The sequence below is a fragment of the Glycine soja genome, unplaced genomic scaffold (genome assembly GCF_004193775.1).
Source record: "Glycine soja cultivar W05 unplaced genomic scaffold, ASM419377v2 tig00106262_1_pilon, whole genome shotgun sequence".
Lineage (NCBI taxonomy): Eukaryota > Viridiplantae > Streptophyta > Magnoliopsida > Fabales > Fabaceae > Glycine > Glycine soja.
In genome coordinates, this window is record NW_021144652.1 from 4,489 (window position 1) to 27,488 (window position 23,000).

Here is a 23,000-nt window from a genome sequence, read left to right on the forward strand (position 1 = left end):
CCGAAAAAGAGCGCGAAGGCAAGTCTGTAAGAGAAGACTTTGGATCTTAGAAAAACCCAACAAATCGAAAGAGAAAGAAAGACACAAGAGAACCGGTGTAAGGATGATGCAAGGGATGATTAATCGACTCAAATAGATGCTCATCATAAGCTTTTTTTTCCTCCTCTTCCTGTTCTATTGATCAAAAACATATGGAAACGCCACGCCAGTAGATTAAGTAGTGGAGTGCTCATCCAGGCTTTTCCACCCACCTTAGTAGTCCTAGGTTCCCAGGGTTAGAGTATTCCCTATTATAAGATAAGCCTACTCAGATCCGAACTAAACTAGTTGATTCTCTTTCGCCTATCGGCCGGCTTTAAGCAACCTTCGCATTTCCTGCTGAGATCCCAAGTCTCCAAGTGGGCCCTCTTGGCCACCCGCGACCTTGGCTTTTTAGAGAATCCCGCTCCTGTGTCGTGGGACTTGTAGCTCGGCAGTCCACCGGGTTGGTTTGTTTATCCTTCCAGTTTCGAGTGTCTTCTTGGATAGTTATAGCAGCCCATAGGCGCGAGATGTACCTTGTGGGGGGCGGCGGTCCACGGGACATAGTCCTTTCAGGCAGTGGCCGTTTAGTCCATGGTCCATTAGATGGTCGATGCAAGGCCAGAAATTGGAACACATTGATTCCGCTCGTTCCTGTCCTTCACTTCAGGGCCTGTCCCTCGGTGTGGTCAGTACTCCATACTGTCGGGCAGCGAAGCTTACACTTGTTAACTAATTATGACGGTTCGCCAGGGCCTCTTTCCTCCTCCCTTTTCTGCTCACTCGTAAGGGGTCCGGACCCCCACAAAGGTTAAGGAGTCGACTGAACATCTCAGCCATTGGCGGGAATTTCGCCCGCATCCGATCCCCAATTCTTGTTTACCCCGGATGATCGTGTTGGGTGAATTGTGACCTCGTACGATCGTGTCGGGTGAGCAACAGCCGCTTCGTCACAGTACTTACTTATGGGCTAACGGGTCACACTTTGGCCAAGTATCCTACAAAGAGACTCCCGAGAGCCAGAAGTATTAAAGGAATGGCCATAGGAATGGGCACATCATGACATCGTAAGATGTCTCGCCCGAATGAATTAGTTGGTACTAGAAATGTTAGAAAAAGTGAACGAAAAGAGTAATAAGAAGTGAAAAGGACAGAGACACTTCCCAACCAGAAAGCAAAATTCCCACTTATGGTATACTTAGTGTAAGCGAGCTCTAATATCACATCTTTGGAATAAAATCCAGTTAGAAAAGGAAATCCAATTAGAGATAAGCTGCCCATGAGCATCATGGCATAGGTAAAAGGGAACGAGGAGGCAAGCCCCCCCATCTTCCGCATATCTTGCTCATCCGACATGGCATGAATCACCGAACCTGCACTCAGGAATAGTAATGCTTTGAAAAAGGCGTGATTCATTAAGTGAAAGATGCTAACCGAATAGTTAGAGATGCCGCAAGCAAAGATCATATAGCCTAATTGACTGCAAGTTGAATAAGCAATGACCCTCTTTAGATCGTTCTGTAATATTCCAGTGGTTGCCGCAAGGAATGACGTCGTAGCTCCTGCAGAAGTAATAACAATCAAAGCCGTAGGTGGGTATTCAAATAAAGGGGAGCACCTTGCTATCACGCCCTGAGTTTATAGACGATGTCTTTATTAGAGAGGATCTATACATGGTATCTTATCTAACCAATCCGGGTAAGGGGCCTTCTTATTGGGATCCCCCGAAGAACTCCGCAGTACAACTAGCCGCAGCGATCACTGCCGGCTCAAGGATCTATTGTCCTTGGTAATCCACTTCCGGAGGAAGATGTTTCCTCTTCTGTATTAGGTAAATTTAAATTAGAAGATAAGATCTTGGAGGGATTCTTTTTAGCACCTAAATGCTATAGCTATACCACAGAAGAGTCAGATGGCAATAAGAAGGTCTATAAGTACAAGGGACCGGGTAGAAATGTTATAACTCCAGAATGGTATAAAGAACAGTACGCCGACCCTTCCCGAAGTCTGATAAAGAAGGTAACTTATCAATTTCGACCCAATTGGAAAGAACTCTCGGTTAAAAACAAAGAGAGTACAACCACTCTTAGAACTCTCAGTAACTCCAAGAGAATACCTTTCTTTAATGAAAAAGGTAAATATGTAAGTACAGATCCACTTGATATCAATGACTTGTCATCTCTAAATTACATTGGAACAAAACTATTAGAAAGTTTTAAAAATTTTATAAGACAAAAAATTAAATTGTAACAACTAAAAGATATTTAAGCCTAATTAAATTGAAACATCTCATTTTTCTTGTTTTACGTTGTCATGGATACTTTTATATTATGTCATGCTAGAAATAGTGATAGAGTTACTTGAATAACCCAAATATGTTCAATTTCCATTGAAACACATTTGGGATATTCATGTAACTCTATCACTATTTCTAGCATGACATAATATAAAAGTATCCATGACAACGTAAAACAAGAAAAATGAGATGTTTATATAGATACCATAATACATTACTAGTGACATGAAAAAATACATGCATATTTCTCACATATTCAATAAATACAAAACTCATGAAATAACATAATTATATAACTGCATAGTGGTATTTAATCACAATAGTTCTTCTACAATGCCATAAAGAGTCATGTTAGTACTAATAGTGTGAAATAGAGAATGTCTTTTGTAGATCCATCACTTGATATTGCGAAAGGAGTATAACGAGGCAATAGTCACGATATTTGATTCTAGGCAATTCATGAATGTTGGATGGGTTGTTTGCATGGAAAATTCTTTCTTTCCTAATTATAAGGATCAATTAGTTCTTTGCCAAATGATAAGAGATGTTTAAGATTATTGGACTTGTCGAGAGACGCTCTGTTTCGAATTAGTTGTAATTGAATGACCTTTTATAGCATTGCGGAAGAGTTAGTGATTCAATGCCCACTAGGGAATTACATAGTTAGGTTTTTCCATGAGTTTACTATCTGTCTAATATGTAAGAAATATGTATTTTTTAAGTTACCACAAATGTTACTTATTATGATATTTAGTGTACTTCATATTTTACTTTGTCATGGATACTTTTGTATTGTTCAACTATCTTTTGAATAACCCAAATGTTCCTATTTTCATGGAAAAGGAACTTGGACATCTGGGTTGTTTAAAAGAAAGTTGAATAATACATGAGTATCCATGACAAAGTATAATAGCGAGGTCATCTAGATATTAAAAGATAGACCTTTAGTAAATGAGATTGAAGTTACCATGTTGGATTCTAAGCCAAGAAATGGTGTCATTTGTAGGTCTATATATCACTTGATATTAATAGTGGCTTAGAATGAGATGCTATTTTAAATGTTCGATTATAGGTCATTGGTCAAACTTGGAATGACAATTTGAATGGGAACTCTCTTGTCTAATAACGTGGATAGTTAGTTCTTCACCAAATGATAAGGGATGTTTAACACTTTGTAGACTTGTCCATACATGTTATCTTTTGCACTAGTTGTACTAGAACTTATAGCCTGGTGTTAGAATAATAATTTATTTAATGACCACTATGCAATTATAATTAGGTTGTTTCCATTAGTTTGTTATCTATTTATTTATATAGTATATTTATAAAATGTTATTATATTATTGTTTAAAATTTTCATAATGCAAAAGATATTATACTAAAGTACATTTTATTATTTATAAAATGTTATTTGTTTTTATAAATATAGTTATGAAAAAGACAATTCTTTTTCTTTTGAAAATATAATACAAAAGCATGGATTAAATTTTTATTCTTTTGTAATACGCTTTCATACAAAAGACAAGTAGATATTTGTTTTATAAGCGAATTACTTTTGATAATTATTTTATTAAAATTTAAACATTTAAAACTAACTTCTAAACAATTTTGTTTAAACTCCTATGCCTTATCTAGTTATGATAACAATTTATCACAATGAATGAATGAGGCTTAAGTGGAAGAGCTAATGATGTCTCCTATTGTGGAAAATTATTTAAATAAAAAGTTTAAATATATTTTTAGTCATTGCAATTTTACATTTTTTTTATTTTGTCCTTGCAAAATTGCTTATTTGTTTTGAGTTCTTGAAAATTACGTTTATTTTATTTTTAGTCCTTAAAACACTTTAGATAACACTTTTGATATTGAAAAAGTGTTATCTAAAACCCTATAAAGGCCAAAAGCAAAATAAACATGATTTGCAATGATTAAAAATTAAAATAATAATAATAATTTTATAAGACAAAAAATTAAATTGTAACCACTAAAAGATATTTAAGCCTAAATAAAACAATTTTGAAATGAATGACTCATATGCCCTGTTCTCGTATTAATTACTTTTGCAAATTGTACTGTAACCACTAAAAGATACTTAAGATTATTATAGTGCTTGTGCATCAATCTTCTAATCTTCTGGTTGCATTATTTTGATGATGACTTGATGTCTTTTACAATTTTTGTGCTTTTGAATTTCTTGTAAATGTTTTTTATAAGTTAGAAATTATGTGCAATAAGACAAGTTTTTTTCTTCTAAAAAAACTGAAAGGGGAAGAAAATTCTATAAAAGAAAAGTAGTTATGTATATGTGATTGGTTTGGTAAAATTCTTATCCCTTGCATTAATATGGTGGATGATATCTAAATATTAGTTTTAATGATACCAGACAAAAGTATAAGACCTTTGTATTACAATAAGTTAGGCATTAATGGCTTTTCTATGTAGTACATATTGTCTAATACAATTCAAAGCTCTGATTTAAAAATAGTTGTTTCATTAAAACTGATTATATGCAAGCAAAATAGATATGAGAATGATAATTAAAACATTATTACATCATTGAACATTGCATTGTACCATGAAATATGTAAGATGGTGCATATAAGAATGATATACATCAATATTTATCGAATGATCTATGAGTGCTACTCAATACTTGAAAGACAAAGCATGTGGATGTGCCAATTAACTTGTCCATCACGTGAATTGTATTAGACGATTTGTACTACATAGAAAAGTCATCGGTGCCTAACCTATTGTAATAGTCACAATATTTTAAATTTTTAAACTCCCTTGAAAATTTTATGTCATGTGCTTTCACTAAAGAATACTTTTATGCTTAAGTATCTTTCTAAATGATGCAACATGAATCACATTAAGCTTTTTACAAAGAAAAAAAAATAATTATGGATTAAGATAAAATTGCATTAACAATATTTACCAATTATATCTCTCTTGCAACTTCATTTTCTAAATTTCTCCCTTCTCCATCTCTAACGTTCTCTTTCGAACCCTCCATATTCCTTCATTATAGATACCAACCATTGAAATTATTGAAATAAGCCTTGCATTATAGAGGAAAATGACTTTTAACATAAATCCAAAATTCTCATCCTCCTCTTCCCTAGACCCCAAAATTCATATGGGTCAATCCAAGCCATGTGTCCTTTTTGCCTTGCTTGTCACATCTTGATGATGAGTACATTGATGTGGTAATGCTTTCACTTTCATGATACTTCCAACTCGTCACATATTCTTTTATTTTTCTGCCTTCTTTATATGGTAAATGTTAAATGTTTAAATATATTTAAAACTTTAAATCCTCCTATTCATTTTTATACTTTCTTTATGATAAATATTAAATTATTACAATATTTTCATAAAATTAAATACTACTGCCTTTTGTTTTAATATTTTTTTTAGAGTACATAGATTTTGAGAAAGATTTATAAGATGACATAAGAATCACCGCTTCATTCACTTCCCCATTCTCACATTCTCTCTGATCAAATCCTTCATTTCCTTCCATATTTGATACCAACCCTCAAGATTGTTGAAATAAACCTTGCATTATACATTGGGCCATCTTAACATCAATCCTAGAGTTTCAAAATTTGTATATTCTTCTTCTCTTGACCCCAAATTCCACATGGGTCAATGCAAGCCCTATGTCCTTTCAACCAAACCTTCATTCACCCCCAATTTGACGAGTATGTGGTTACACTTGCACTTTCATCACTCTTCCAACTCGACTCATTTTTCTACTTTCTTAATTATATGATAACTAATAAATACTTTAATAAATATTCTCAAAACATCAATTTCTCCTTTCATTTTTCTTCTTTCTTTATATGATAACTATTGAATACATTAAATATATTTTTTGTTCATATATGCATTAACTATATCTAATACATTAAATGCATTTATTTTTAATTAAGTTAATAATTTTTTATAAAGTTGTTGAGAGATTTCAATAAAGATTTATAATATGGCAAAAGAATCGTTGTTTGCCAACAATCATCACCTCATTCATTTCTTTGCGAACTCTGTTCAGTAGTACAAATAATACATTTTATAATAACTTTTTCCATCAGTTATATGAGAACTAATCTGAAAAAATTGAGGTGACATTTTTGGGCAAATTGACCCCAGGGGTCACTTTTACAAACTTTTTTTGGAATTGGGTCTTTTTTGAAAGTAATTATCAAGGGGGACTTTTTTTCAAAGCTTTCCACCATTACGGTAAGCAAGTCCATAAGAATATTTTCTTTCCTTTATATGTAATTATTTAAAATTAATTTGATTATTATGTTATTAAAAAGGAAAGAAAATAAATTACATAATAAATGAGACTTAATTACATGATAATCACTAACAAAAAGAAAGCCAGGACCTAGAATTAACTCGAAATATCTTGAGAGCAAATCCATAAGAATATTTTCTTTCCTTTTTAATTACATAATAATAGAGATGAATACTAATTTTCTTTCCTTTTAAATTAGGTGATAACCCAAAATGGAGTGTGTGTTATATGTTTCGGGTTAATTCTAAGTTCTGCCTTTCTTTTTTGTTAGTCATTATTATGTAATTAACTCTCGTTTATTATGTAATTTATTTTCTTTCCTTTTTAATTACATAATAATCAAATTAATTTTAAATAATTACATAATAAATGAGAGTTAATATTTTTTCTTTCCATTTATGTCTAGGAAAATTATTTCCCATTTATTATGTTAATATTTTAATTTTAGTATATATTTTTTCTTTCCTTTTTAAAATCCTCTTTAATCTTAGTATGTATTTTTTTCCAGTTTGGCCACTGCATGCGCTCCACGTCAATCGCAAAACTCTCACGCCTATTTCGCTAATACCACCGGCGAAACCCACTGCTGCCATGACGTGATGGGTGCTTGTTTCGCCAACCCCAATGGCGAAATGCCATGCCTGTTTTGCCAATCCCACTGGCGAAATGCCATGCTGTCCCTACCACGTGATGTTTCGCTTATAGTAATGGCGGAAAGCTTTGAAAACATATCCCCTTGGTAATTACTTTCAAAACAGACCCTGTTTCAGAAAAAGTTTGTAAAAGTGACACCCTGGGGTCAATTTGCCGACATTTTTTGTAACCATAGGAAATGTTTTTAGATTGGTTGGTTTCAGATTTGTCTCGCCACTTCACTTTCTCACTTTTTCCTTTTTTTCATCCCCGATGTTCTCTCTAAAACTTTCTTTTTACCTGCATTTTTTATGCCTATCCCCAAACTTATTAAAATAAGTGTTGCATTACTAAAAGTGAGACATCGTACCATAGATCCTAGAATGTCAAAATTTGCATGTTCCGTTTACTCAACCCAAAATTAAATTCTTTCAACTCATTTGTTTAGATCCATTTTGATGAGGAAATCGAAGAGGTGACCCTTTCACTTTCATCATTCTTTCAATTCAACTCATTTTTTTCTTTGACTTTTCTACTTTTATTATATGATAAATATTAAATGCTTTAAATATTTTTCAGAACATTAAATTCTTCTATTAATTTTTCTTCTTTCTTTATATCATAAATATTGAGTTTATTGATTATTTTTATTCATACATGGATTAAATATTTATTATTCATAAATGCATTGGATATTTGTATTGCATTGAATGCATTTATTTTTTATTCCATTAAATGCATTTATTTTTTAATTAAATTAATATATTTTTATAAAGTAGTGCGGAGATTTCAAGAGATATTTATAAGATGACATAAGAATCACTACTTCATTCACTTTTTCATCTGTCCACCGATTTTGCTAACTTTGCTAGTTTTAGATCTGTCATGCCATTACACTTCTTCACTTCCCCCTTCTACATCTACATTCTCTTTAAAACCCTACACTTATCTCTATTTATCATACAAACCTAAAATATTGAAATAAGTGTTACAATACTAAGACTGAGGCACATTAAAATAGATCCTATAATTTTTAAGTTTTCATCTTCCTCTTCTCTCTATGCCAAATTCCATATGGATCAACCAAACCCCATGTCCTTATCGCCTAAACCTTCGTCTGCCTCCACTTTGGTGAGTATATCGACGAGTTATCCTTTACAATTTCATCATTCTTTCAACTCGACTAATTTCTTTCATTTTTAGACTTTCTTTATATGATAAATATTAAATACTTTAAAAATTTTTGAAACATTAAATTATTTTTTCATATATCTTCATATAATAAATATTAATTTTTTATTCTTATTTAATTATATATTTTTAATACATTAAGTACATTTATTTTTAGTTATTTTTTCATTCTTTATAAAGTAGTACAAAGATTTTGAGAAAAATAATTAATATGACAAAAGAATCACCACTTCATTCACTTGTCATTCTCTTTGCTGATAATCAATACTTCATTCCATTCTTGTTATGATCCTTGGTTTTAGACTTGTCTCTTGCTTCACTTTCTCGCTTTTCCTTTTCTCCATTTCCCAGTTCTCCCATTACGGATACCAACCCTCAAATTCATTGAAATAAATAGTGTTATTGAGAGTGAGACATCTTAACATAAATCTTAGTATTTGACATTTTGCGTGTTATTTTTGTTTCATCCCAAATTTCACATATACCAACCCAAGTCTTTTTTGCCTTTTCACCCGAACTTTCATTCACCTCCATTTCAATGAGCAAGTATACCAGGTAATACTTTCCTCTTTATCATTTTTTCCAATGCTTAGGTGATCACTACTTGCTACTCTTCCTAACTATACTTGTTGTGTGGATCTCTTGCATGTGGCATTTCCAAATCCCATTATTATCACAACATATGAGTTTCTAGCATTAGCGGGACCTAAACCACCGTTTTGAATTTTGTAATTAGGTGATTGTTTTTGTTTTTATTTTTTCTTATTCTTGTATTATAAATTTAGGTATTTGTGACTCTTATTTTATTTATTATGTGAGTCTTCTTTATATATGTGTGTGTATGTATTATTTCTCTTCTATTCATAAATTGTAATATCCACATACAACACAACTTATGACACTAAGGTTGATAAGAATGTTATTTTCCTCTATGATTTTGTTGATTTTTGCCATGGAATCGCACCCTATTAAAGAGCAAAGTTCCATGAGAAACTTAACACCCTTTGTGTGACTCAGTTTTGGATTGTGGAGCCAATTTTATTTGCACTCAATCCTTTCAAAGATGTCCATATTTATGGAAACAATTATATCTTGTTTTATAGGCCAATATTTATGAATAATTCACATTTTATGTTATAGTTGCAAAAAAAAAAAAGATTCTCTACTTCTTTTATATAAAATATGATTCATCTCTTTATATGACTTTGAGATCAATATGGGATATTTAAAGATATTATTTTTACTCAGGGTGTAGGTTATTCAAGATGAATTTTGTCCTCTGAGCATAGTGCTACTACAAGTTTTTTTAGCAAGTTATATATTTTCACCCCATGATTTTGGCAATATCAACCTTTTATAAGTTGCCTACCTATTTTTCATCTTTTTATCTTTTATGAAACTTAAATTTTGAGTTATTAGATTTGTTGTTGAAATGTGATGCTTTATTATAGTATTAGGTTGATCATGATAGTCTTTATCCACTGTATGTATTGATATGTTTGCCAATTGATTAAATGTGTGTTGTTTACCTTCTGAAATGAAAGCATTTATAAAAATCATGGGAAAAAAATTTAAATTGTTGCATTCATTATACCTTGCCGACAACTTTAATAGGAGATCTCTACTTGTCATCAATGACAATGTTTCCTTCATAGGCCACGTCATATATACCAATGGAGGCCAAAATGGAACGCACAAACATATATAATTCTTTGTAAATTAGTATTGTGTCTAGTTGTTAGCACCCATGATATCGAACTAAATGTGAGTAATCTAATTAAATGATTTGAATCAAATCTTGTTTGTGTGAAAAATATTGTGAAATTTTATTTCAATAATGTAATTTGACATAATATGATATATATATATATATATATATATATATATATATATATATATATATATATATATATATACAGAGAGAGAGAGAGAGAAAGAGAGAGAAAGAGAGAGAGAGAGATCATGATGCACACACAAACACATAACAATTAATATGAGTAACCTGGAGCTGCTTGTAGCAAATTTAATACTCATTTTTTAAAATAAATATCACTATACTTATTGAAACCATTTCCATAAGTCGCTTGTATTACGTAATGTATGATTATGTTATATTTACTCATTCCACTGCGCATAAGGAACGTAGATACTTTATAAATGACATAAGTTCATCATGTTTTTGTAATTTTTGTTAAAATGTTAAGGTTGCTTTTCTTGACTTTACAGGTTTGAGTCACAGTGATGGCTAGAAAAATCCTATGATGTGTTAGATCCGAATGGCTTAAAAAATTGTCGTGCAGTTCAGGTGTATTCCCTTCCTTTGTGTTTCACTTTAAGCATATCTTGCAATCGCCATAGTGTAAGCTTTTAATTCACATATATGCATTTCTCTCACGCTATTTGGTGTGTAATTTTAATTTATACTCATTGTGTTTTGAATACTAAAAGTATTTTAATGGTGACAAATGACATTTTATGAGTAGAAAATGAAAGTTCCAGATAGGTTAAGTTCTTAATTGATCTAGAGAGTTGATCGATTGGAATCCAAACCAATTCGAAAAGTGAAATTTTTAGATCCATTCTAATTAGTTCTCTAAACTGATTTAGAAAATTGATTTTTTACATCGGTTTTGTAAAGAACCAAGATAAAAACAATCACTTTAGATCAATTTCAAAACACATTTAAAAACTTTTGAATTTATATATTAATTGACTTAAATTTGCAAAGTTAATTGATTGTAACTTGAGAATAGAAAGTGGGTTCACATGATTGTTTTAACAAAACTTGGGCTAGCATTCAGGACCCTTGCATCTGGCTTTGTTATTGAAATTGCAGTTATTGAAATTGTAGCCACACATTTTTCGCATAAGACGTTTGATGATCCATATTCACTTAAACACAATGCAAGACCTGTGCAGCTTAGGCACCATAGGATCTGCCAAGTTTAAAATGGTAGTGAGAAGTTGAAGCATTTGGGATAAGTTGGAGAGGCAGATAAGAGAGAATGAGTCACAAAAACATAAAGTGGGAGAGAGAAAAAACAAATTATGAGTTAAAGTACCCCTCCCTAGCTAGCTAGGATCAATGTCTCTCTTGGACCTAGGGTCTATGTTTTCATTTTAATTGGACTAATACGAGGCCTAATTAGGATTATGGTTTCTAGGATTAGGGTATTTGTGTAATTTAGTCCCTTTGGGTCACCAATAACACTTAAACTAGTTTTTAAATTAGGGACATCTCTAATTAATTTTTAAAGGTTCAATTTATTTTAATTGAATTTTAATAAAAAAAATCTATTAAATTCCTTAGTCCTATAATTTATTTTTGACTTATAAGTCATTTTCACAATCAATGAAATGAATTAAGCTATAAAAAGAATTAACTAAATAAATTGGACTTAGTTATCTTTAATCATCTTAATTAAATTTTTAAATCACTAATTACCTTAAAACATTCAATTTCACTAATTAATGTCCGTAGAAACTCATTAGCAAGCTATTTGTGCAATCAAAACTATAATTTTCTATCTAGTAAAAAGTTCAACATATTTACCACAATATCACTAATGAGTTGACCAAATCTCTTACCTTTGACTATTTGATCAAGTGAGTTTATCTTTAACTTTTCAAATTTTGAACTTTCCTCCATAACTTTTAAATTTACACCATCATGGCTTTTGTTGTGGCTTAGGTATGAAGTTTGATTGTTTAGCCATCTCATGAGTGATATTATTGGACAAACTATTTTCCTCTCTTGAATCAACTACGATTCTTCTATTGCATATATAACAACTTCTTAGTTTTTACACCCAACGTGCATAAGCCATAAAATTAATCTAATAATTTGGCATGCATTGTTTCAATTCCCTTTCTAGTGATCGACTGATTCACTTTAGGACACACATATGAGATTATTTCTAGGCCTAGAGTCGTACATGGTAACATGTCTCATTGACCAAAGGCATATATAATGATATCTTTATTGTCTTCTATTATTCTTATTTTAATTATTTTGTCATGGATTCCTTTGTATATATTATTCAACTTTCTTAATTTTAATAACCCAAATGCAGTTATATAATTATGTTATTTCATGAGTTTTGTCTTTATTTAATATGTGAAAAATATGCATGTATTTTTTCATGTCACTAGTAATGTATTATGGTATCTAGATAAACATCTCATTTTTCTTGTTTTACGTTGTCATGGATACTTTTATATTATGTCATGCTAGAAATAGTGATAGAGTTACTTGAATAACCCAAATATGTTCCATTTCCATTGAAACACATTTGGGATATTCATGTAACTCTATCACTATTTCTAGCATGACATAATATAAAAGTATCCATGACAACGTAAAACAAGAAAAATGAGATATTTATATAGATACCATAATACATTACTAGTGACATGAAAAAATACATGCATATTTCTCACATATTAAATAAATACAAAACTCATGAAATAACATAATTATATAACTGCATAGTGGCTGGAGAAAGCCTTAGAACTAAATTCTATGGCATGAACTAGTTAAAAAATACCTTGAGGGAAACTCACTAAAGCAAGGGCCCCCGATTGTTAGAACTCCTTGGACCATGTTCAGGCTTATCGGATTAGGCAGCTGGAAAGGCTGAGATGATAGGCTTTGATTCATCCGTTTTAGGCCTTGTACGAGAGGGCTATGGGCCAGTTTCCCTCATAAAGAAATGTGGACTAACAGATGTAATATCATAGGCATAGGAGATTTCACCTTACCTTCTCCAACATATACCATTTCGAATGATAGGGGAATGATTCAAGGCGGGCCAAGCAGCAAGAGAAGGGCTATGGTGCTAGGCTAGACCCGTAAAAAAGCTCGATCTAATACCCTTCAGGCTAAAGGAAAGCAATTAGCCAAGATAATTGAATAAGTTTTTAGAGTACTTACATTTCTGGTTTCTCATGGACATAGGTACTGGACGGATTGGCCCACTTAGAATATAAAGAAGAGGAAGACGCCAAGAGACAGAAAAGGGTAGAGACCAACCACCGAAACAAGGGACTAAGAGCTATGGGTCATCCCAGGAACTAAACTCCCGAAGACCTCATCCATAAATAAGTCTTTGATTCCTTCCAGACGGGTAAAAAGACATACCAACTACCAACCTACCTTTAGGGAATAATATGTGGGACGCGACCCTACTCCAGGGATACTAGACCTTTCAGTTGGGAGTCTTTTAGCACTCAATGCTGTCTGGCTCGTACCGATGTCATGAGTGTCTTATTTATGAAAGACAGAAGTGTGACAAGAAGTGCAGTAATGGTACGGGTTACAAACGGAACAGACATGCGCCAACTGAGGGGAATAACTAGTCAAGGTGCGACACACGCCAAAGATGGCGGCAAAAGACCTGTATTATTACCCGAAACAAACAACAAACAAAACATTATGAAGCGTATTGGTCTATCAGCTGTTCCCAAAGTTCTATCTAAAATAGAACAGAACTACGATGTATTTACTATAACTGATAAATTTCGTAATCTGTCTTTGAAAGATAGCAGTGCTAGTTCAAGTAATCATAGTTTTGTTTCTACTCTGACTCCTACTGCATCTCTTTTAGAAAGATTTAAGATTCGTACTAATCCATCGGCGTTTACTCGTAATGTTATTGAAATGACTAAAGCACCATTTTTTGATATAAAGAACCCTATTATTAATTTAACCGAAAAGGCAAACAATTATATGATGTCGATTGGCTTTCGCTTTATGCCAGGACAAGGGGAATTCTTAATAAAAGATCTCCGAGCTCCTGATACCTTAGTGGGTTTAAGAAAGTTAAAAGAAAGCCTAGGCTTATCGTTAACAAAAGGTAGTCTTAACAGCAATCCATTACTTAAGTTAAAGGGTATTTCTGACTCTGTTTCTAATAGTATGGAGTCGCTGGCATCTCGTGTCTTGGTTGAAGTAATTACATTTAATGAGGGGTATTATGGTCGATTCTTAATCCTGGTCCAAATGGGTATTGGTTGTACTGTATGGTATGGCTTCGTACCTGGCGATGGTATCAATATGCCAATTGAAGGATTAAATACCCTATTTAGTCCTATTGAGAATTATGATACTATCTTTACTAATCCTGATGCTCATGTTATACCGGGCTTTAATAAAATGACTTTAATTGAGGGCGTAAATAATCCAGCAGCACCGCTGTCACAGGCATTTGCTCAAGATAGGCCCTTCATGGATATGGATATTGAAATACCGGATTCTAATAAATCTATTATTATCGGTGTTAGCTTAGGACTAGCAGTTGCCATCTTATTTACATTTGGGATTAACCCATGCCGCGGAGAAGTTATAGTATGAAGATAAATATTATGATGAACAACCAATTGTTATATATTTCTTATTCTTTGTATCGGAACAACTCGAGGAATGCTATGCTTTTAAATGTGCCTATTTCCTATCATCCTCTTATCTATTTATTTAGGAGAAAGTATTCTACAGACAATAATTTACAATTACAGCTATCTAAGGATATACGTTATGTACATGATTACCTTAAAGCAGAGAATCTAATACCTAGTATTACACCTTTCCAATTGTCTATCATTCTACAAAAAATTGAAAACAGTTCTTACAAGGTTGGCCCGCTAGAGTACCTTACTTGTTTAGATGAAGATATGAATAAGCTTTTAAAAGATATATTACCTGATTATCCGGATATTCATATACATGTAAATAAAAGAAATCCAGAACGTATATTTATAATAAAGGCGTCCAATATTATGGATCAAATAGTATTAATGGGCCTGTCTGCTACTTTGCATCGTCTTATTTATGGTTCCTTGCCCCAAAATGGAATTCGACTAATGGATAGATTTCCTGCTTTTCTCCAGAGTCTTGAAGATATGAATAATGTTGATATGATGTATAAGGTTGATATGTCCGCATCAACATCAGTGATTACTAAAGCACTGGTTTTAAAAGCCGTTAAGCCTTTTGTTGGCGATAATGATTATGTATTTAGACTAGTAAGTTCTTTACTTGAGCTACCTATCTATACAAAGGATGGGGATAAAGTTTTAGTAGGGTCTGATGATATTCCTCCTCCTCTTGGAGAGGTTTCCAGATTGCTATTCAACTTTGTATTAATGGACTTATTTGATCGGGAGTTTGTCAAATGTTTTCCAGAAATAAGATTTAGACGATTTTCCCATGAGGTCTTCGTAGCAACTGCTGATATTTATGATGTCTTTTTCTCTGAAAAGAGTTGTTATGCTTTATTGGGGAAGATAGGTTTGAGAGGCGAAATCTATTCTATTTCGCGAGGGGGAGGGTACCTTACCTGTAGGTGTAACATTGAAAAGATATTATTTATTAATAATAGCAGTAAGGTCGTAATCAGTGACCCTTTCCCCATCTGGTATTAAAGCACATATGTACTTGGTGATTTCGTATGTCAAAATAGTCAGCATACGACCCTTATTGATAGGCTCTTCCCTCTGTTGTCACAAATCATTTGACTCAGCCGGGGGAGTGAACGAGATTCTGCTTCAAGTTACTAGAGTCAATTATCATAAACCAGCTCTTACAAAGCTTATGACTGCAAGAAAATCAATTGAGACCTTCACAAAGATGTTGGGAAATTCCCTAACAAAAGACCTTATTGAATTGATGCATTCAAACGCTAAAGAATGAAAGCAAGCAAGAGATAAAGATCTAGTTAGACTTGCCAGGTAAAACCTAAAAATTGCTGGAGAATCCTTGCTAATCCTCAATCCTCATCCAATCCAACTCAAGCACCAGCAAAGGGAAGAACTTCTAACTCGCTGGCAGGAAGAAGAGATTGCAACTTGAATTGCAACTCCCACTGGGTGCACCGCCACTAAGACTAGCTCCCCTAGAAGAAGATATCTATCTATTATCATTAGCCAGCCTTGAAGCAGGAAGTGTTTTACCTTTTCGCAAGCACTAAGTAAGCAAGCTACCTTAATGAAGTTCAGAAATTCCTTCTTTTTCCTTCTGTACTTTACTAAAAGTCTGGTTATATGATTGAGTACGAGATGTTCGAATAGTTCCGATTCAAAAGAAAGCAGTAATCAATGAATTCTGCACTTCCCGCCATAGGGAGAGGATTGGAACGGCTCAATCCGTTGCTTGTTCGCGCAGTAGTTTGATTGCTGGGGGTATGAATTCTTTCGAGTAGTCTAGTGACAGCAACAAATCATACTATAGGTATTCATCCTACTCACGCAACAAAGTTCTGTTGGGTTCTTAGTAGCAGTCGGCGACCTTTTTCTATTTCCTCCTCACTCCTGGGCCTTTATCTAATGTTGTATATATATCTTTTATCCACAACCATTATCAGGGGGGCTTTTTATCCCGCGGCATCGTATCTGGATCCAATAGATCTCCATTGATATTATCTTCAGCCCTTTTAGGATTATTTTGCTCTAATGTATTATTATCTTCGGTATTATTTCCTTCTTCTACTCTCCGCTGGGCTATTATACCTCTTTCCTGTTCCAGCTTCTGTAATTTCTGAGAAAGAGCCGAATTCTCTTTTTCTAAAATAGCTGTTTTCCTTTTAAAACTTTCTAATAGTTTTGTTCCAATGTAATTTAGAGATGACAAGTCATCGATATCAAGTGGATCTGTACTTACATACTTACCTTTTTCATTAAAGAAAGGTATTCTCTTGGAGTTACTGAGAGTTCTAAGAGTGGTTGTACTCTCTTTCTTTTTAACCGAGAGTTCTTTCCAATCGGGTCGAAATTGATAAGTTACCTTCTTTATCAGACTTCGGGAAGGGTCGGCGTACTGTTCTTTATACCATTCTGGAGTTATAACATTTCTACCCGGTCCCTTGTACTTATAGACCTTCTTATTGCCATCTGACTCTTCTGTGGTATAGCTATAGCATTTAGGTGCTAAAAAGAATCCCTCCAAGATCTTATCTTCTAATTTAAATTTACCTAATACAGAAGAGGAAACATCTTCCTCCGGAAGTGGATTACCAAGGACAATAGAGTCGGTGTCTGTATATAAGCAGTCTTCTCTTGAAATATACTTGTACATATAGATCCTTGAGCCGGCAGTGATCGCTGCGGCTAGTTGTACCGCGGAGTTCTTCGGGGGGTCCCAATAAGAAGGCCCCTTACCCGGATTGGTTAGATAAGATACCATGTATAGATCCTCTCTAATAAAGACATCGTCTATAAACTCAGGGCGTCTAAATATACGGTCACGTTTAGATTTATTGCACATCTCGGTTTTTGTGCTTTGAGGATTGATGCCAAATCTACCATATAATGAGTTCATTAGTAATTTATATACAAAAGATAGGGCGTTATTTCCCTTCTTTTTAGCATTGGATCTGCTTTCAAAGAGAGAATTAATGTAGTCCTTGAATGGACTTTCCATCTCCTCGAAGAGGTATCCACAAATTGGTATTATAGTGTAGCCTATGTCTCTAGCATACTTGAGCTCCTCACTATAGTAAACCCCAACAAAGGTGCCTGTAGGAAAGATAAGAGTGCCATCCTTATTATCCCGATAGGGAAGAAATGGTTTCTTTATACTTTTTGGGCATTCTACATATGCTTCAATGAACCCAAACATGTTATCTAATGTCATATATTCTAAATCAGAATGCCAGACTGGTGTACCCCCAGGCATTGAGAATTCCTTCATAACAAAAGGATAGAGAGAGTTAACGTCATAATAGTATAAATTAGTACCGTATGGTAAGTATGCGTCGGTATGCCCACCGTAATATCCACGCCGAATAAATGTATCCTCATTCTGATTAGGGATGTGGATACGGTGCTTATTGTAATCGTAATATTTTTCACGAAATAGACTTAGAGCCAGTGAGGCTATTGTAAGCTTATTTACTATGTCTGCCTGGTAAGCCTTATAATATATGTCCTGGAAGGACTGCATAATTCCCCCTAGCAGAAGAATATCCTGCTCCATATACTCTAACAAACTCTCTTTCATAATACTAAGACTTTCAAGTCTTACATCCTCATAGGAAATAGATCCTTTAGAACCCAACTCAGGGCATAGATTCTTAGCAAGGTCATCTAGTTTGCCGGGGAGTAGATGTAAGGAGTCTCGGAACGTAAATAATAGCCTTTTTTTAGAATAGACAGCTACCTCGTAGAGTCTATTGTCTCTCATAAGGGGGGTGACCGTGTAATTAGGATGATATAATGCAAGGTGCTTAAGTAGGAAAATGCCATCGAATCGACCTAAATTATGAAAGTAGATTGTTTTAGCAGACCTATTTTGTCGAGTAATAGCCGCGACCCTAAAGATAAATGATTTGAGCATTTGGCAGCTCCTTTCTTCAAAGGTTGGGAAGATTCTTGAAGAGTAATCTTCGCTGAAGTAAGTATCGATCCTTTCACGCCTACTAACGGGAATCCCCGGATTAACAACCATGACACCGACCGCATAGGGTACATGTTGACTATTTTTGTTAATTATGGTCTCAGTATCGGCCACCAAGAACGGCCTCAGGGATATATTGCCCGATTTCCTTGGAACGGTTATATTCTTAGGGTACTTTCGAGAAGTAGAACTAAGACTTTTAACAGGTAAATTACTAATATCGATTTCTCCAGAAGATGGCTTAATGCATTCAGAGAGAGCCTCCTCTAGCAACTCCTCTTTTAAAGGTTGAAGAGGGCCGGGGATATTTTCTTCAAAATGTGCTTGAATAGCTATTCTAACAACCCCAAAACCGTCATAAATATCAATTAATTTAAATATACTACTAAACACACTAGCATATATCTCTGACTTAGAAATAGGACTACCATCATCAAAAGTTAAGGGAATAGACTGTTTATTTAGTGGTTTAGCGATATCACCTACTTCTCTATTTTTAAAATAGAATATGATATTAGCTTTCGCGTACCCTAATAAGACAGGATAAACATAGCTTACTAAGAGAGACATCACACTATGGCTGAGGAGGGCTGTATCCTGGACCGATACAGGTTCTCTATACTCCAAAGACGGAATTAGTAACTTAGGGTGCGGGAATATAAATGTTTTACTAGAATTGGACTGAATCCGGTTCAATAAGATAGATGTTGAAGTTGATCTAGTACGACTGTATGTCGTGTACGGAACATTATGCCTTACCCCATGGGTTTTAACTAACATTTTAATAATGTATACAATTTTCCCCAATCAGGGCATCTCTAAACCTATTCCATTTAAACAAATGATCATCAAATTTCTTATTAGATCCGCAGACCGCATTACAATAGAGTTGATATCTTTGTTTCAACTTATTGTTTATTTTTTTTAAACCAGCTGCATTCGTGACATCTTCTGGAGAAATGAGTCCAATTTTTAAGAACTCATCTAAAATAGGCTCTGGTATGATCCTTTCATCAAAAGACTTCAAATTGTAGCCTTTTACATTATTATAGAGGCCCTTCGCTATAGCCGGCTCCATAATATTTTTATAAATAAAGCGGTTAATGATTTTAAGAGGGGGCCCCATTTCCTTTATGACATGTAGATAGATTTTAGATATATATTTAAATAATGTATATTTGTTATGAAGTTTCGTGAACTGTGTACAGAGGTATATTATATGAGTTCCATAGAAGGCAATAGACATAGCAATTTGCGCGTCCTTTTGATGAATGAAGTTAACGAATGTGGATACCCCACTTTTCCTCTTATCCCGCTCTTTTGAGGGAAACGAGAGTGTGACATTATGGGCCTTTTTCAAGTAAGAGTTGAAGACTCTAACTGAGTGTTTTTCCATCTTTTTATAATCCTGGGATGTGCTAAAATATTCTGTGCTGTACAAGACTGGTCGATCTAGGTAAGAGCATACCCGACCTACCAGGCTGATCAGCTGGATAAACGAATACATAAAACTGTATTTTTCTTGCCAAAATTTGAAGCACAGAACCGACAGTATACTTTTGGCAAGAGATCTTGGCAAAGACTCACTATAAGATCCTTAGTTGTGCTATTAGCTGTTTTACCATATATAATTGGCATATATATTTGCTTAACTATACTCCTAGTTAGGACCCTATCCAAAATTGCGCATAGCTCAGGATTCTCCTCACTAAGAGAGTCTTTGATGAATGAAATTAATTCAATTCTCATGTGAGAATAGATGTCAAATATCTCACCGCTGCCGGTATCAAAAAGATTTGTTAGTTTCGCAAAATTCTTATCCAGGAGGAAATAAGCCATCAGTTGATATGTGCTAGCGCTAGCATCCTGAGTTACAGGAACACAATTATACAGATCAACGAAAGACATTAAATCCGATGATGATAATGATAATAATAAAAGGTAAATATTAGATAAATATTGGAATGGCCGTTTAGCCATCCGTGATTCTATCACTAAAGTCTTTAAATACGTTTTAAAGTTCTCTTTACACTCTAGATAAGGGAATAATTTATTCTTTATATCATTTAGAGCATCCTCCTCATATTTATATGATTGATAGAGGAATGCAGTTGCGGTTAGATACATATTTAGATAATTATTAATTTCAGGGGAAGAATATTCTATATTATCTTTACAATCTATTAATAGTAGACTTCGGGCTAAATCCCGCTCGTGGAAGTGAAAGATGCCGCTGCGATAGATTCGACCTCTGAAGTCAATAAATGCTGGAAAATATAAAGAATATCCAGAGTAGGCCTTTGCCAGATCTAAAATCGTACACTCATAACGTGCCCGCTGCATATTCTTTATTGATAGAGCGTACACATCACTAAATTTGTATATTGTTTGAATATCCTTATTCTTTTCAAAATGACTTCTAAGTTTCCTGGAGGCATGGGCTAGTATTACCTTTGAAAGAAATTCGGGCATCAAGTAGCCACATTCTTCTAATAATTCCCTATTTTCTAATATAAAATTAAGGAAATTACTATTTATTTTAAAGGATTGACGCTGTAAGCTACTGATGCTAGTACAAAACTTATTTTGCTTATTATGACTTTCTTGATACTTATTTTCACCGAAATAGATGAAGAAATTCTTCGCATCGGGAGAACTCATACTCCGTTGAGTGCTGTAGATTTGGCCCGTAGGGTTGCTTAAATAACCACCATATATATCAGATATATGTAACAACTTACGTTTCTGTTCAGGTTTGTGGGGCTCCCAATCTTTAGGTGGAAATACCATAGGTAGGTTTAACTTTATAGGAAGTAATGCGGGGTTAAACAAGCATTCGGCATATACTAAAGAGCTCCTATAGTAATTATGGCCCTTTTTGACAACATTTTTGACAACAGTCTTTGGACCACTATCATCAGAGAAATTTAATAAATCAACATTATATGTTACTAAGCGCAATAGACCACGACTCACTAAAAATTCAACTAATGCTGTACCAAAGGGATAAGCTCTAGTTTTAGATGCTTTAGTACCTTTATCAGCAGCATCCATACTTAGATTACATACCCTACTATTATAATACAATGTTGACGATGAGGCATAATCCCTTACATTGCGTTCTATACGATCAACCAAACTAGCAAGACTGACAATATTTTCCAGATTAAACAGATGGCCTAGGGTGTGAACCAGTAGGCACTCAATGGAGTGCTCGCCTAACTCTACCAACAACGACTTATCACTTTCAGATAGTACACATCTTAGATTTTTATTCTCCTCGTCGGATAGCTCTGAGCCGCTGGTTTCTAGACTATCACCACTTCGACTTTCTGCATAAATGGTCATTCTGCCGGGATATTCTTTATCCATAAGATACTTTCCACGAAGGAATTCCTTAGCACTTGGCAAGTTGTTTTTAGTTAACATTACCATAATGTTAGGACTAGTTTTGTAAATACTATCTTCAGAGAAGTTCAAAGTCAGATCCTCAATTTCTCTCTGAAGCGATTCTAATGTTTGTGCATCATTATTTTCATATCTATAACGGTCCAGAAGAGAAAAGACGCTATTTTTATATGTCTTAACAAACTCTGATTTAGGGACTTTTATTTTTCGTGTTTCAGGATCAACGCATTCATCCGGACTGTGGACCACATCATTATTATCGTACATTAGTGTTTCTTCGTAAATATCCTTTAAAGCACCTTCCCAGAAACTTTCTATTTTAGCACGATTCTCGCTTTTATTTTCCGGCATATCCAATGTATTTGCAAAGTGAGAAATCCAGTTAGAAGTAGATTGAAATCGAACCGGAAGTAAAAATAATTTATGCTTCTCCAGCATACATTTAAATTGACGAGTCGTCAACATTGTTTTGTTTGTTGTTTGTTTCGGGTAATAATACAGGTCTTTTGCCGCCATCTTTGGCGTGTGTCGCACCTTGACTAGTTATTCCCCTCAGTTGGCGCATGTCTGTTCTGTTTGTAACCCGTACCATTACTGCACTTCTTGTCACACTTCTGTCTTTCATAAATAAGACACTCATGACATCGGTACGAGCCAGACAGCATTGAGTGCTAAAAGACTCCCAACTGAAAGGTCTAGTATCCCTAGAGTAGGGTCGCGTCCCATATATTATTCCCTAAAGGTAGGTTGGTAGTTGGTAT

At 34.0% G+C, this 23,000-nt stretch overlaps 1 protein-coding gene and 1 pseudogene across 1 annotated transcript; both read right to left on the bottom strand.

Annotated features, from left to right (window-relative positions):
• Nucleotides 1-16,797: 16,797 nt before the first annotated feature.
• LOC114404757 (DNA polymerase-like) lies at nucleotides 16,798-19,611 on the bottom strand. The gene has a single exon (XM_028367577.1). It carries the CDS (start codon nucleotides 19,609-19,611, stop codon nucleotides 16,798-16,800), a length of 2,814 nt encoding a protein of 937 aa, XP_028223378.1.
• Nucleotide 19,612: 1 nt separating this feature from the next.
• Nucleotides 19,613-22,590, bottom strand: LOC114404758 (annotated as a pseudogene).
• Nucleotides 22,591-23,000: the final 410 nt, after the last annotated feature.